Below are 16,568 nucleotides of genomic sequence, written 5' to 3'. Positions count from 1 at the left end.
AACATGCAAGATGAACTGGCCATCTGTATTTCCTTTCTGATGACTAACACAAACTGCCATTAATTTGATATCTGGTGCATCCAAACTAACATTACCTCTGTCACAATTCTACACTCAGGTGATAAAAGTAATGGGGCACCTCCTAATATCATGTCCAACCTCCCTTTGGCTGGAGTAGTGCACTAACTCGACATGATATGTACTCAACAAGTTGCTGGAAGTCAGCTGCAGAAATATTGAGCCATGCTGCCTCTATTGCTGTCCATGATTGCAAAAGTGTTGCCAGTACAGGTTTTGTTAATGAACAGACTACTTGATTATACAGGGGGGTCAGAAATTCCCATTAGAGACACCTAGGACATGTGGAGGGTAGTTAGTACAGACCATTTTGAATAGGAACCCATGTCCAGAATTGTATCGTTTCCATTCTATGACATATTCAATTCAGATGTGTACCTCGTCAAAGTCTGCTTAGGGAAAGAGAAACATCTCAGAATTCCCTGTCCTGGTACGCAACAGGGTAGACACGATGACGTGTACTACATCAAACGATCCCCAGATGCCACTTATTGTCCACTTTGCTGTGAGACTGAGTCAATACCTGTGCATCACCAATAGAGGAAACATGGTGCAGTACATGTTTGCAGAATACACAGACATGCTAGTCAGCAGTATCACGAACGTTTTCCACACCGTCACACTACATCGCACAAACTGTTTGCCCAGGTTACACAACGGCTACGAGAAACGGGCACCTTCACCATGAGGAGGCAGGACTGTGGTACCCCACGGCGACGCCGCACTCCAGAATTTGAAGAAGGTGTACTGCGTCGCATTGAAGACAGCCCATCAACGAGTTCACAAAAAAATGCATGTGCAATGGCTGTTAGTCACAGTACTGTCTTGGACGTCCTGCATGAGCAACAATTATATCCGTACTACTTACAAAGGGTACATGCTATAGGTCCAGCAGACTTTCTACAACGCGTCAACTTCTGCACATGGTTCCTGCACTGTTGCATCAACACGCCCATTTCCACATCGAGTTCTCTTCACATATGAATGTAGGTTCACAAGGAATTGTGTTCTGAATGCTCGAAATAGCCATGTCTGGGTGGGCAAAAACCCTCATGCCACGCATGTTCAGGGATTTCAAGACAGGTTTGCAATTGACGTGTGGGCAGGTATTCTGGACATTATGTGATTGGACCATACCTCCTTCCATCCAAGCTCACGGGTCCCGCATACTTAGTCTTCCTACAACATGTAATGGATCCATTCTTGGAAGCTGTGACATTGAATGTCCATTAGGAAATGTGATTTCAGCATGATGGAGCACCATCTCACTTTGCACTGGCTGTCCGGAGACATCTCAACAGACAATATGGTGAAAGATTGATAGGCTGTGGTGGTCCAACCGCGTGACCGGCATGATTGCCGGATTTAACCGCAATGGACTACTTCTTGTGGGGTCATATGAAGAGCCTAATTTACGAGACACCTGCAAAGACAGAGGAAGATCTTCTGGCATGAGTTCTGGCCACTGCACAAGACATTGAAGAGACACCAAGTGGGATGGAGAGAGTGTACCAGAACACGCTTCGGAGGTACAATGTGTGTAACAGCATTGGTGGTCGCCACATCAAGCTGTTGTTGTAATGTATCGGTATGTTGTGGCTGGTGCCGTAGATGCTGGGTTCTTGTTGTTGTCGACTAATGTAAACCATAAGGTGTAAGTTGTAATGCAAATGCATAAGTAATAATGGAATGAGTCAGTATTCTTTTCAAATGGATTGCAACAATTGTACTGGGTCACACCTAAGTACATTTCTCATGTGGGTGTGGATGACAATACATTTTCGGACGTGGGTTCATATTCAAAATGTTATGTACTCACTACCCTCTACATGTCCTAGAAGTTTGTAATGGGAATTTCCAAGCACCCTGTATACCAGAAATTTGTGATGGAATTCACGTTAGGTGAACTGTGTTGCCATATCATTTGTTTGAATTGTCTGTAATGTTTTTCAAACCAATGGTGAACAACAGTGGCCCAGTGCCAAGGTGCATTGCCATGGGAACATGAAGTCAATGAATGGCTGCAAATGGTCTCCAAGTAACCAAATGTAACCATTTCCAGTCAATCATCAGTTCAGGTGGAACCGAGGACACAGTCTGTTCCATGTAAACACAGCCCACACTATTATGGAGCCACAACCAGCTTGCACAGTGCCTTGTTGACAACTTGGGTTCACAGGTTCATGGCATCTGTGCCACACTCTAACACTACCATAAGTTCTTATAAACTGAAACTGGGACTCATCTGACCAGGCCACAGTTTTCTAGTCATCTAGGGTCCAACCGATAGGGTCACAAGACCATGAGGGATACTGCAGGTGATGTCATGCTGTTAACAAAGGCACTTGTGTTGGTTGTTTGCTGCCATAGCCCATTAATGCCAAATTTCACCACTCTCTTCTAGCAGATACATTTATCGTATGTCCCACATTAATTTCTGTGGTTATTTCACACAGTGCTCCTTGTCTGTTAGCACTGACAACTCTATGCAAATGCTGCTGCTCTCAGTCATCAAATGAAGGCCTTTGGCAACTGTGCTGTCCATGGTGAGAGGCAATACCTCAGATTTGGTATTCCCAGCACACCCTTGACACTGTGGATCTCGGAATATTGGATTCCCTAATGATTTCTGAAATGGAATGCCCCACCTGTCTAGGCCCAACTACCATTCTGCATTCAAAGTCTGTTAATTCTTACTGTGTGGCCGTAATCACGTTGGAAACCTTTTCGCAAGAATTACCTGAGTACAAACAACTGCTACTCCAATGCACTGCCCTTTTATACTTTGTGTACGCGATACTACTACCATCTGTATATCTACATATCACTGCCCAATGACTTTTCTCACCTTAGTGTAAGTAGCCCGTCCACATTGTTCTTTATTTCATTAAATGTGTGAATTTCAGTACATACAATAATACCTGGAGTAGAAATAAGAAGTGCTGTTGCTCTCCAAAGAGCACTATGATGAGCTTCACTGTCTTTTGCTTTACATGTATTCCAAACAGCTTCAATCAGCTGATCGGCTAAAGTTTCACGCGTTTCTCCACCCTGCAACATTCCTTCAACTTCTCCAGCAGAACGACTGCGCAGCAACAATGATGACATAAACCTTGGTGAGTCACTGTTAACACAACCTGGCCGCTTATCAACAATACCTACCTGAAATGTAACATTACAATTACTTAAACACACAAGGTTGCAAATAGCACTGTGGAATCTTTAGGGAATCTGAAGCAGAAAGCTATGTATAAGAACATTAATTCGTTCACAAATGTTTTATCACATGACTCTGCTTTCATGGTGCATCTACGTTTTGATTTAATTCATACTCAGGTTCATTACTTCTCCTCTTAACACACTAATTTCTCACACATCACTCATAGTGTCATGGAACAAGCAAATGAATGCAGTCTGTCAGAGAAAAACTATGTTGCAAAGAGTATTATACCTACACAAAGATTTGAATTATAGCTTATAACACCATAAATAATTTTTTGCACATTAGTAAAGATGACTTACACTGATCGGACCAATTGGTGGGGTGATTCCAGAGTACTGCAGGACACACTCAGTCGCAAGTGCTAAACCGGCATGGTGCCACTGACCCATATTCTGAATCTGGTTAAGGTACCCCTGCAGATGAGAGCGCGTAGCCTGAGGTGCCCATTTCATTGCTTCTTGCACAATGCCTTGACACCGTGCTGCAAAATCTTTTACTATGCTCTGAAATAAAAAAAAACATACATCTAATCTCAAGATAATATGTACATGACAAGAAACACATTGACTGAAAATATCAAACTGGAATTACTGTTTATTCAGTTAATAACTAAGTCTCTGTAGTGGAAAGCTTTTTATGGATGTGATCAGATATCAAGTCAGAGAGTGAAGATTCGTGCATTCTGTGTTAGCGTTGTCCTACTTGTGCAACACATCATTTCAACGAAGTATTATCACAAAGACAAGTTATAATGTTCAATCTTGGGACCTCTACACAAGAAATGAGGAAGAAATGGTGATGGCAGTGGCTAACATCATTCTTGATAGGGATGCAGTGGTTGGTGATTTAATTGGAAAAGTAGTTGTACCTGGAGGCTATATAACTGATTTGTTCAAATCAAAGTCATAGTAAAAGGCAGTAATTACATATACTTTTTGAATAACAATAGTATTATGTAAAACTGCCAGTTTTTGGGTATTTTATAGCAATTCAGTTTTATTATAAATTATTTTCTTATATAGCAAATTAGTTTGACTGTAAATTCTTATGTATTTGATAACACATGTATTTAAAGTACAATGAATTGTGTCCCTTTAACTCATAATTTGTCATAAATTGCAGCAAATGTTGGAGGGTGGTGGTGGTTAGTGTTTAACGTCCCGTCGACAACGAGGTCATTAGAGACGGAGCGCAAGCTCGGGTTAGGGAAGGATTGGGAAGGAAATCGGCCGTGCCCTTTCAAAGAAACCATCCCGGCATTTGCCTGAAACGATTTAGGGAAATCACGGAAAACCTAAATCAGGATGGCTGGAGATGGGATTGAACCGTCGTCCTCCCGAATGCGAGTCCAGTGTGCTAACCACTGCGCCACCTGCAAATGTTGGAGTCCATGACGCTCAAAGCAATTTAACAGTGTCTTGAAGGGCAATCATTTTTTATTTTACAGCATATTTCTTTCAAAATTGTTTCTTAGTTTCACAGGGTACATCTGAAGCGGAGCATGGTAAGGAAATCACATTTCATGTTCAAGTTTCCAGAATTCTTCGTATCCTATATCATATAAATATATTAAATGTCCTTTTACAGTAGTAGTTGTATAACATCTTCCTAACTAGCTTTTCTCACAAATTTTACATTTTTCATAGGTTTCATTAGAAGCACACATCAATTTTGAGTGGCTGATAAGAAGAGACTGCCTCATAAATGGAATAACCGAGCACCACATAAAAGATTTTACTGAAAGAGAAGCTTTAAAGACTCTTCAGACCTCTAGCCTCAACTTGTAACTGTTCTCAGAAGTTTCCAGTTTCTGGATTCTGAATATTCCGCTCTGTTGAACATACATGAAGAGATTTATAAACAGTGGCATGCTTTGTGATGGCCTGAAGCAGTTTCAGAGACAGCAGTGCCCTTCAGTATATGGCTGGCAACATTGTTGCTACTATTTGAAGTTCTGATGTTTGAAGATTAAACTCTGAACCTTCACCTTTGGTAAAAACCTCTGCAGAATTGAGGAAGGTGGTGTTAACACACTGAGCCACTGGTTACCTTACGTGGCAAAGTCTTTTGACTATGTAGACCACAGCACACTGCTAACTAAATTAGAACAAGCTGTTCCAACTACATCTACAGGACACAGGCGACTGTGAGTATCCACAGCTCATCTGCCAGACAGGTGCAAGTGGTACGTTACCAGCCAGACTGCACCTCATTTACACCCATTTCTGCAGTGTGCACGAGTCATTCGTGCAAGTCAGGATGTGGGCATTCAGCTGAGGCATACGACTGCATAGGCTGCAGCTTGGTTCTACGACTGCCTGTGTGTGAGCTGTTTGCCTATCCTTTCCGCTAGTGGTTAGTTGCTCTCAGGCAATCATCAGCTAGAACAGCCTGAATTGAAACATTATCAAATTAAGGATAAGACAGTACATTGGTTTTAATCTCAGCTGATCCATACACTTCCACATAATAGGAAATGAGCTAGCATCGAACTGGGTTATTCGTGAAATATTTTTATATAGTTTCATACCATGGCTGCATATTGTATTGATACAAATTAATGACTTGCTTTTAACTGTCACAACTAAACCTAAAGATTCTCTGTTTGCAGATGATACAAGCATAAGCATTACAGATTTAGGTGAATCCAGAATCAAGTAAATATTATGATGGCAGGGTCATCAACAGAGCTAATATTTCACATTCATCGAGTGCATATGAAGGTACAAATAGACTTGAAATGCCTGTGCCTGCAGTGTGTGTTCCTGCATATAACACATGCATCATTATAATATGTTCCAATATTTCATAAATAAATAAGTCCCTGAACCTTTCATAAATTACAAATGTTAATTGATAAGCAATTTGGGGAAGAGAATTGATACAATGATATGTGCAATACAAGCCAGTGACTATCTGCTACAAGGCAGTGAACAACGCACAGCACGCTGCACTGCCCCCCTTGCTTGAAAAACCAAGAATCCACTGTTTCAAAGTGGATTCTAGCTTCCTGGACCTGACTAGTCAGTGCTTCTTTGTACAGTAGCATAGCTGTATCTTCACATTCTGGTCAAGTCACTTTCTCATGGTCACTGCAATGTTGGGGAGACCTCCACATTACTAATATTTGGATCCCCTACTGTCGGTCTGTGCCCGAATTATGACAGTGTTTCATGCAAAGGAATTGAACAACATGTTCAAACTTTGTCTCCTTGATGTAGGATTATTATCATTGACTTTGAATGTAATGTCTGAAAAGAAATGTAGGTTCAGAATGGGCCAAACTTGCACTTTAATCATTTTTATGATGGCCCAACCTTCCTCACGGGTGTAGAAATTCAAACTATTTTATCTAGTTTGTGGCTTACAGACTGGTATTTGGCATCTTTTTTAAAGTTCATGATTTTAATCCTGGGAATCCCACATCCACAAGTGTGCCAGCTTTCTAGGGCTTCTTTGGTTCAAGTGATGAGCTGTTTGACATAATCACATTTAGTATCATCACTTTGAAAAGGACTGAGGTTCAGGAAAAATGATGTGAAATCTGTATTGTCTTACTTTTGTGGAGCATCGCACTCCAGTAAGTCTGTCTGAAGGCAACAAGCATTGAGGACATACTACCCAATGTCTTATTAAAAGCATTATGTGAGGTCATTTGGCCATGGATGGTAGGCAGTTGCCATAGAGTGAACAATTTTGCATTGTGAATTTACTTCTGCTACCAGTGTTGACTGAAACACTTTCTTGACAAGAGATCATTAAATATGGTGCTCCATGTTTCAAAATTACGAGGGCTATCCACAAAGTACATTACGTTATGGAATGAAAAATAAATAAAGTATTGGAAATTTATATACAGATGAAAGCCACACTTAAAAATACTGCTTTTCTACATAGTTGCCATTTAAATTAAGGCACTTATCCTAGCGATGGATGAGCATGGAAATTCCTTCATCGTAAAATTCGGCTGCCTACGCCTTCAACCACATGGTTACATCTTTTGGGACAGAAAAGGTGTGATTTTTGTGGATTTCCTGGAAGGAGGCACTACAATAAACTCTCAAAGGTATTGCCAAACTCTGCACAACCTCAAAAGAGCAATACAAAACAAGCGCAGGGGAAAATTGGGCTCAAAGATCTTGCTGATTCACGACAACGCCCGGGCCCACACGGCAAATGCCACTCATGAAGTTCTCGAATCTTTTAAGTGGGAGTTGTTTCCTCATCCGCCGTACAGTCCCGACCTGGCACCGAGCGACTTCCACTTATTCCCAGCAATGAAGAAGTGGTTGGCTATGCAGCATTTTGATAACGACGCACAGCTTCAAAAAGAGGTAACCACGTGGTTGAAGGCGCAGGCGGCCGAATTTTACGACTAAGGAATTTCCAAGCTTGTCCATCGCTACGATAAGTGCCTTAATTTAAATGGCAACTATGTAGAAAAGCAGTATTTAAGTGTGGCTTTCATCTGTATATAATAAAAAAAATTTCCAATACATTATTTATTTTTAATTCCAAAACGTAATGTACTTTGTGGATAGCCCTTGTATTTCTTCTAAAGAAAGTAAGTGATTTATGGAGACTTGGTAAAAGTGTACTGGATGAGTTAGGTAACACTCACTACTATATATTTATTACTATTCGTTGACTTCGGAAACCTCCCAAGGATATCAATTCAATTTAGTGAATGTCCAAATAAATGCAATGCACTCATTCTCAGTCTTATAGAAATTCTTCACAGACTTAGAGAACACTAGGCCCAAGCAATTATTCTTTCAGTGCATGCAAGATATGTGTAAAAGTTGCACCTATGGCAAAACCATTACTGTCTGTGTGTAGCTCCATCCTGGCATTCTCGTCAAAATGTGCCGTTACTGATGAAAATGTCAGCACATCCTTAACGATACAGAAAGATCATTCTCGCACTTGTGCCAATAAAATCTGGCATTTCCCTGCAGTAGTTCTTGTAGTTGCCGTGCCTTGTGAAAGAAAACCTTTGTGATACGTTGGTTGTTGTTGTTATTGTTGTGGTCTTCAGTCCTGAGACTGGTTTGATGCAGCTCTCCATGCTACCCTATCCTGTGCAAGCTTCTTCATCTCCCAGTACTTACTGCAACCTACATCCTTCTGAATCAGCTTATTGTATTCATCTCTTGGTCTCCCTCTATGATTTTTACCCTCCACACTGCCCTCCAATGCTAAATTTGTGATCCCTAAATGCCTCAGAACATGCCCTACCAACCAGTCCCTTCTTCTTGTCAAGTTGTGCCACAAACTCCTCTTCTCCCCTATTCTATTCAACACCTCCTCATTAGTTACGTGATCTACCCATCTAATCTTCAGCATTCTTCTGTAGCACCACATTTCGAAAGCTTCTATTCTCTTCTTGTCCAAACTATTTATCGTCCATGTTTCACTTCCATACATGGCTACACTCCATACAAATACTTTCAGAAACAACTTTCTGACACTTAAATCTATACTCGATATTAACAAATTCCTCTTCTTCAGAAACGCTTTCCTTGCCATTGCCAGTCTAAATTTTATATCCTCTCTACTTTGACCATCATCAGTTATTTTGCTCCCAAAATAGCAAAACTCCTTTACTACTTCAAGTGTCTCATTTCCTAATCTAATTCCCTCAGCATCACCCGACTTAATTTGACTACATTCCATGATCCTCGTTTTGCTTTTGTAGATGTTCATCTTATAGCCTCCTTTCAAGACGCTGTCCATTCTGTTCAACTGCTCTTCCAAGTCCTATGCTGTCTCTGAGAGAATTACAATGTCATCGGCGAACCTCAAAGTTTTTATTTCTTCTTCATGGATTTTAATACCTACTCCGAATTTTTCTTTTGTTTCCTTTACTGCTTGCTCAATATACAGATTGAATAACATTGGGGATAGGCTACAACCCTGTCTCACTCCCTTCCCAACCACTGCTTCCCTCCCTTTCATGCCCCTCGACTCTTATAACTGCCATCTGGTTTCTGTACAAAATGTAAATAGCCTTTCGCTCCCTGTATTTTACCCCTGCCACCTTTAGAATTTGAAAGAGAGTATTCCAGTAAACATTGTCAAAAGCTTTCTCTAAGTCTACAAATGCTAGAAACGTAGGTTTGCCTTTCCTTAATCTTTCTTCTAAGATATGTCGTAAGGTCAGTATTGCCTCACGTGTTCCAACATTTCTACGGAATCCAAACTGATCTTCCCCGAGGTCGACACATTAGTATTTTGCAGCTGTGACTTATTAAACTGATAGTTCAGTAATTTTCACATCTGTCAACACCTGCTTTCTTTGGGAATGGAATTATTATATTCTTCTTGAAGTCTGAGGGTATTTCGCCTGTCTCTTACATATTGCTCACCAGATGGTAGAGTTTTGTCAGGACTGGCTCTCCCAAGGCCGTCAGTAGTTCTAGTGGAATGTTGTGTACTTCCGGGGCCTTGTTTCGAATCAGGTCTTTCAGTGCTCTGTCAAACTCTTCACGCAGTATCGTATCTCCCACTTCATCTTTATCTACATCCTCTCCTATTTCCATAATATTGTCCTCAAGTACATCGCCCTTGTATAGATCCTCTATATACTCCTTCCACCTTTCTGCTTTCCCTTCTTTGCTTAGAACTGGATTTCCATCTGAGCTCTTGGTATCCATACAAGTGGATCTCTTTTCTCCAAAGGTCTCTTTAATTTTCCTGTAGGCACTATCTATCTTACCCCTAGTGAGATAAGCCTCTACATCCTCACATTTGTCCTCTAGCTTAGCAGTTTTGCACTTCCTGTCGATCTCATTTTTGAGACGTTTGTATTCCTTTTTGCCTGCTTCATTTACAGCATTTTTATATTTTCTCCTTCCATCAATTAAATTCAATATTTCTTCTGTTACCCAGGGATTTCTACCAGCCCTCGTCTTTTTACCTACTTGATCGCTGCTGCCTTCACTACTTCATCCCTCATAGCTACCCATTCTTCTTCTACTGTATTTCTTTCCCCCATTCCTGTCAATTGTTCCCTTATGCTCTCCCTGAAACTCTCTACACCTCTGGTTTAGTCAGTTTATCAAGGTCCCATCTCCTTAAATTCCCACCTTTTTGCAGTTTCGTCAGTTTAAATCTGCAGTTCATAACCAATAGTTTGTGGTCAGAGTCCACATCTGCCCCTGGAAATGTCTTACAATTTAAAACCTGGTTCCTAAATCTTTATCTTACCATTATATAATCTATCTGATACCTTTTAGTATCTCCAGGGTCCTTCCATGTATACAACCTTCTTTCATGATTCTTGAACCAAGTGTTAGCTATGATTAATTTATGCTCTGTGCAAAATTCTACCAGACAGCTTCCTCTTTCATTTCTTACCCCCAATCCATATTCACCTACTATGTTTCCTTCTCTCCCTTTTCCTACTCTCGAATTCCAGTCACCTATGACTATTAAATTTTCGTCTCCCTTCCCTACCTGAATAATTTCTTTTATCTCATCATACATTTCATCAATTTCTTCATCATCTGCAGAGCTAGTTGACGCACAAACTTGTACTACTGTAGTAGGCGTGGGCTTCGTGTCTATCTTGGCCAGAATAATGCGTTCACTATGCTGTTTGTAGTAGCTTACCTGCACTCCTATTTTTTTATTCATTACTAAACCTACTCCTGCATTACCCCTATTTGATTTTGTATTTATAACCCTGTATTTACCTGACCAAAGGTCTTGTTCCTCCTGCCACCGAACTTCACTAATTCCCACTATATCTAACTTTAACCTATCCATTTCCCTTTTTAAATTTTCTAACCTACCTGCCTGATTAAGGGATCTGACATTCCACGCCCCGATCTGTAGAACGCCAGTTTTCTTTCTCCTGATAATGATGTCCTCCTAAATAGCCCCGCCCGGAGATCCGAATGGGGGAATATTTTACCTCCGGAATGAGACACTTAAAGTAGTAAAGGAGTTTTGCTATTTGGGGAGCAAAATAACTGATGATGGATGAAGTAGAGAGGATATAAAATGTAGACTGGCAATGGCAAGGAAAGCGTTTCTGAAGAAGAGGAATTTGTTAACATCGAGTATAGATTTAAGTGTCAGTAAGCTGTTTCTGAAAGTATTTGTATGGAGTGTAGCCATACGTTGGTAGTAGGAGCATATTCCAAGGAAACCTGTCTGTCCATAATGTGCCAAGAAGTTGGAAAATCTGTTATGGCAGTTACTTTTTCGACATCAGGACAGATTCACTGTTTTAGTTAACTATGTGGCCTGAGCTTTTTGTTTCTTTGGTGACAAAATGGCACTTTCTTGAATTCAGACCTAGTTCTGTGTCATGGACACATTTCAGCACAGTCTTCAAGCAACTTAGAGGCTCTTTAAATACATTCAAGAAAATGAAAATATCATCCAGGTAGCAAAAACACACCACTCATTTAAGATGTTGAAACATGTTGCCCACTATGTATTCAAAGATGGCTGGAGCACTGCAAGACTCTTCAACAACAATACTGAGTTAACCAGTGTCCTGTTTCAGCTGCATATCTGCATATATCCTCAGGGACAAGTTGTGGCTGTTCATGGCAACTGATTGATGACCTAGAGAGTTTCTTGTCCACTTGTGGTGGATATGATTGTTGCTGCCACAGAGATTTATTTTATGAGGCTGAGAACCCTTCTGGCTTTGACAGGAGCTTCACAGTTTACCTGAGCATCCAGATTGTTTACTGGAACTCATCTTGTTGACAGTAGTGGCACATTTTCAACGATAGACAATGCTGGCGATATGGATAATGTGCTATTTGCAGTCTGGTTCCTGTTCATGAAGATGATGGCATTTGCATAGCCTCATTGGAGCCATGTGGATGCTGAATGCCAAGACAGGCAGCATCTCCAGCACTTAACAATTGGTGACCAAGTTGATAAATGAAGAATGGTAATTAATTAGGGTATTCTAAGGACACTTTTGCATTTTTTATTTGCCAACATTTTTTCACCCTACCAGAGGCAATGCCCAGATGGACATTACTTAACTGCCATCCTGCATAAAACACCGAGTTATTGCACACCTGCTTATCATAGCAATCAGTTGTCACACTTGAAGCTATGTATTTTTCATGCCAGTGCTGTAAAAAGCTTCATTTTTTGTGGGTAGACAATTTTTCTAGATGGATGAAGGAACAAAGATTGGAGTTTTACATCCCATTTGCGATGAGGTCATTACAAATGGAGCAGAAATTCAAATTGAAGAAGAATGGGAAAGGATATTACAATTCAGTGGCCAAACAGGGATTGGAATTGTCATCCTCACAAACAAGTGCAGTGTCTTATTACCGTACCACTTCATTTTGTTTAGATGCAAGGTAAGTTTCATCACAACTCTTGTAAGAAAGGCATTCCTGATAAACACGTGTGGTTATCTATCATGGAGGAACAAAGGTAGGTAGGTTGGTTGGTTGGTTGGGGGGAATGGACCAAACAGTGAGGTCATCAATCCCATCAGATGAGCGAAGGATAAGGAAGGAAAACAATCATGCCCTTTCAAAGGAACCATCCTAGCATTTGCCTGAAGTGATTTAGGGAAATCATGGAAAGCCTAAATCAGGATGGCCGGATGCAGGTTTGAACCATCATCCTCCTGAACCTGAGCCCAGTGTGTTAACCACTGCACCATCTTGTTCGGTGAAAGAAAAGTGTTTTTATATCTAATTACCAGCTTTATCAATTACTTAATTGCCTACAGAAATTAAACACATCACCAAACATAATTTTATTATTTACATGTACACTTTTAATAATTTATCAGTAATTTATCCTACAAAAGATTTATTTATCACCACATACTTACTAATGCAACCAGGATAAATTAAGACATTTTGTACTAACCTCCCTTGCCTCTAAAGTATCCATAAGTAGTAAAGTATACGGCATTCCTGGTATGTGAACTGTTGGAGTCTCTTTATTAGGATCAAGTTCAAGTGAAAAAGATAAAACTTGCAAAATATCTAGCATTGACCACAGCACGCGGCAATTCCACAGTAAGTGTGGGAATCTGTAAATGCGAAGAATATATCAATAACATGGACATCATATGGAGAAAGTAAAGTCTGCTTGTTAAATTAATAAGAAACTATTGTAATAGATCAGTTGTTGAAGCATTATTTCCTTTTCCTACTTTCATATTTAAAATATTTAAATTAAAAATGAAGCTTGACACTAGATGTTATGAAAGAATAGTGTGACTGTCTATTTATCAACAACTGAGAGGACCAAGTACAGTGAAGATGATTAGCACATGAAAGGAGAGAGTCACCATAGAGCAATGAGCTGGTAGCTGCCTGTCTGGAGCTTTTACCTTTGCTAGGGCAATGTGACAGTTCTCGCATTTATCTTCCACTGATATCTTTGGCACTGTGTAGATGATACTCACCTGAAAATCAGATGGTAAGTCTTCAGCCTACACTCTAACTTGAATAATCATTTTGCAGCCACATTCCCAATACCTTTAGAAATTTTATCTACCCCTTCTGCCTCATTTGATCATGCATCTTTCAAAGCTCAACCAAACTCTGACTCTAATATTGGTTCCTCTATGTCCTCTAAACCGCCACAGATTTCTTCTTCTATCATGCCACAGACAGTTCCCCCCTCTGGTAGATGTCCTCAATGTACACTTTCCACCCATCTGCTATCTCCTCTGTGCTTAACAGTGTAATTTCTTTCACTCTCTTAATTAATGGTGACACATTTAATTTTCCCTAAAGTTATTCTGATCTTTCTATAGGCTGACATGGCCTTGTGGTGATCTTTTACTCTCCTCACATTTCAGCTGCCCTTTTTCCTTTTTTATTGTGACAAAAATCAATGCATTTGCAAATTACAGTAACCACAATTACCATTTCTAATAGCTGAAATGGTACTAACACTTCTATCCCAGTAGCATTTTTTTAACATGTCAATCTGATTTCACAATCTTCAAATCAATTCCTAAATTTTACCACCCACATCCTTTAAAAACATGATGAATATTTTAAAGCATGTCTCCCAAAGAATTATATTTGTATTAACTGATGTATAACAGTTATGTCATTGACAAAAACAATTTAAATTTCGATAACTTCACCCAATGTAGAAACTAAATTTACTAACTACAGTTTGTTGCTAATGCTAATCTATGTTATGGCTGAAAGAATGGGAATGAGGTGGACAGAATGAGGGGTGCAATAGACGGAAGGGCAGTCACAGTAAATTCACTTTTGTCACTGAGGACTACATTTTTCGTGTACAATTTCTTCTTAGTATAATTATTGTTACTACTGTTATAATTACTGTTGTGACAAGCAAAACAATTTAATGATGAAACTGAAGTGCAGAGACAAGAGCAAAATGAGTTTAATTACTTATATGTAGATTGAGAAACAGAAAAATAAATATGCAACATAATCGTTCATATAATACCACTTCCTGAAAACTGAGATTTAGTTTCAGTATCGCTTTACCTGTCAACAAGGCCAGAAAGATATTTGTCAGAAACTCTTCTTATCTGTTTGTGAATATGATTGAAATTTACAAGAAGATATTGGGCGTGGTTCTCTAATTCTCTTTCACGAGCTTCATCCTTTGGTTTATTTGACATCACATCCACAAATTTAGCAAATACCCGGTCACCAACGCTGTGGATAGATTAGTGTATCATTATATGAATAATAATAATAATAATAATAATAATAATAATAATAATAATGCATTAAAATACATTTTTCATCATTTATTTTTCACTAAATTTTATGAAACAATTATTAAGAAATTAAATGGAAAGTTCTCCTCTCGAATCACAATGAATTTTTTTTATATATATGTAGGAATCATTATGCCCAAAAGGGCAGCAAATTACATAGAGTATAACTACCGAAGTGACTATCTCTCATTTCCTTGTCCTTCGTCAAATGATGGGGATTTTGGCATTATGCTACATAAGAACAATAATGACACTGTTAAAAAAATACCCATCAACCAGGTCATCTGAACTGATCTGTGAATAGGTGGCATGTAACTTTATAAAATCTATTGTGTGTCATTCAGAGCTGCCATGTTCTGCACTGAGCAGCATTATCTGCAAATATTTTACCAATCTCGTTTCTATGTACATACAGTACCAACATTTATATAATGTGTAGTGATACATGTGCTTCCCTTTAATAAGTATGACATTAAATTATACGGCACCTGCATACGCAAGACCACATTCCTGATTTGTCTTTTTGTAATGCTGAATCGCTCAGGTACTCCAGGATTGGTTGCAAACTAGGTTCATTTGAATTCTCAACTCTGTGAAGAAAAAAATTAAAAATATCAACAGCGACAATTATAAATCCTTTTATAGCCTGTTCAAAAAGGCTGAAAGTAATAATACAATCTTATTCTTGGGCTTAAAACAAAATTTACCTCATTATTTCAAGCCAGTATACAGACAATAGATATGTAGTTTGAGCAAATGACAGTGCTTTTACATAAGCTGCAATGTCCGGTGGATGTTCTAGGAGAATCAGTATCTGGTTCTTGAGATCCTGAAGTTCATTCTGCAACATATACAGATAATATCTAAATAATTTCAAAACATTGTGTTCTATTCATGTATACGGTCTGATGCAATAAGTTTTCTGCGTAATATTTTTTATACACTCTCATCCCCAGTATTTCTCAACAGACAGACAGACAGAGAGAGAGAGAGAGAGAGAGAGAGAGAGAGAGAGAGAGAGAGAGCTGCAGGAGAAAAAATAATGAAACAATTAACAATAATAAAATAATATGCACAAAAATAAGCATAATTATGTTGGTGATTACAGTTACTCACAAGTGATACACTATCATTGCGAACAGCAGCTGTATATTGTAATTCTCGCATTTCAGAACGTGATGAAGTCTGAGAGACAAGATATGGTGACTTTACAGCAATTACTTTAACACCATCATACCAATCAGACGGCCACAACCCTATAACAACACAAAAAAATAAACACACACAGAATTTCACTTGGTATGTTTAATGACTTTCTCATGATAAATCTAACATAAAATGAACATAAGAAGTTTCAACAAATAAAACGGAAATAAAAATCTCACTTGAATCAGATGCTGTGAATCCCATTACTACGCAATACAACCAAAAATCTCTGAACAGTTTGTGTAGTCTAGGTTTTGGATGACGTATTGGAGGCAAGCGGCGCATTAGCATTGCAATAACTGGAATAAGTACACCAAGATTGCCAGCACTACTTGAAGCCTG

The 16,568-nt window shown here is 39.2% G+C and overlaps 1 protein-coding gene across 2 annotated transcripts in view; it reads right to left on the bottom strand.

Annotated features, from left to right (window-relative positions):
- LOC126419896 (phosphatidylinositol 4-kinase alpha) overlaps positions 1 to 16,568 on the bottom strand; it is a 205,677-nt gene that overhangs the window by 75,888 nt on the left and 113,221 nt on the right. For both annotated transcript variants that reach the window (XM_050087159.1, XM_050087160.1), the window contains 8 exons: positions 16,406 to 16,565; positions 16,137 to 16,276; positions 15,728 to 15,861; positions 15,509 to 15,610; positions 14,782 to 14,955; positions 13,169 to 13,334; positions 3,601 to 3,804; positions 3,000 to 3,240 (listed from right to left, as the gene is read on the bottom strand). In XM_050087159.1, the coding sequence (XP_049943116.1) occupies positions 3,000 to 3,240; positions 3,601 to 3,804; positions 13,169 to 13,334; positions 14,782 to 14,955; positions 15,509 to 15,610; positions 15,728 to 15,861; positions 16,137 to 16,276; positions 16,406 to 16,565 (1,321 nt within the window). The remainder of the gene's footprint in view (positions 1 to 2,999; positions 3,241 to 3,600; positions 3,805 to 13,168; positions 13,335 to 14,781; positions 14,956 to 15,508; positions 15,611 to 15,727; positions 15,862 to 16,136; positions 16,277 to 16,405; positions 16,566 to 16,568) is intronic.

This window comes from Schistocerca serialis, chromosome 9, assembly GCF_023864345.2.
Source record: "Schistocerca serialis cubense isolate TAMUIC-IGC-003099 chromosome 9, iqSchSeri2.2, whole genome shotgun sequence".
NCBI classification, from domain to species: Eukaryota; Metazoa; Arthropoda; class Insecta; order Orthoptera; family Acrididae; genus Schistocerca; species Schistocerca serialis.
Note: the sequence above shows the minus strand (reverse complement) of the source record. Positions and strands in the feature narration are given on the sequence as shown.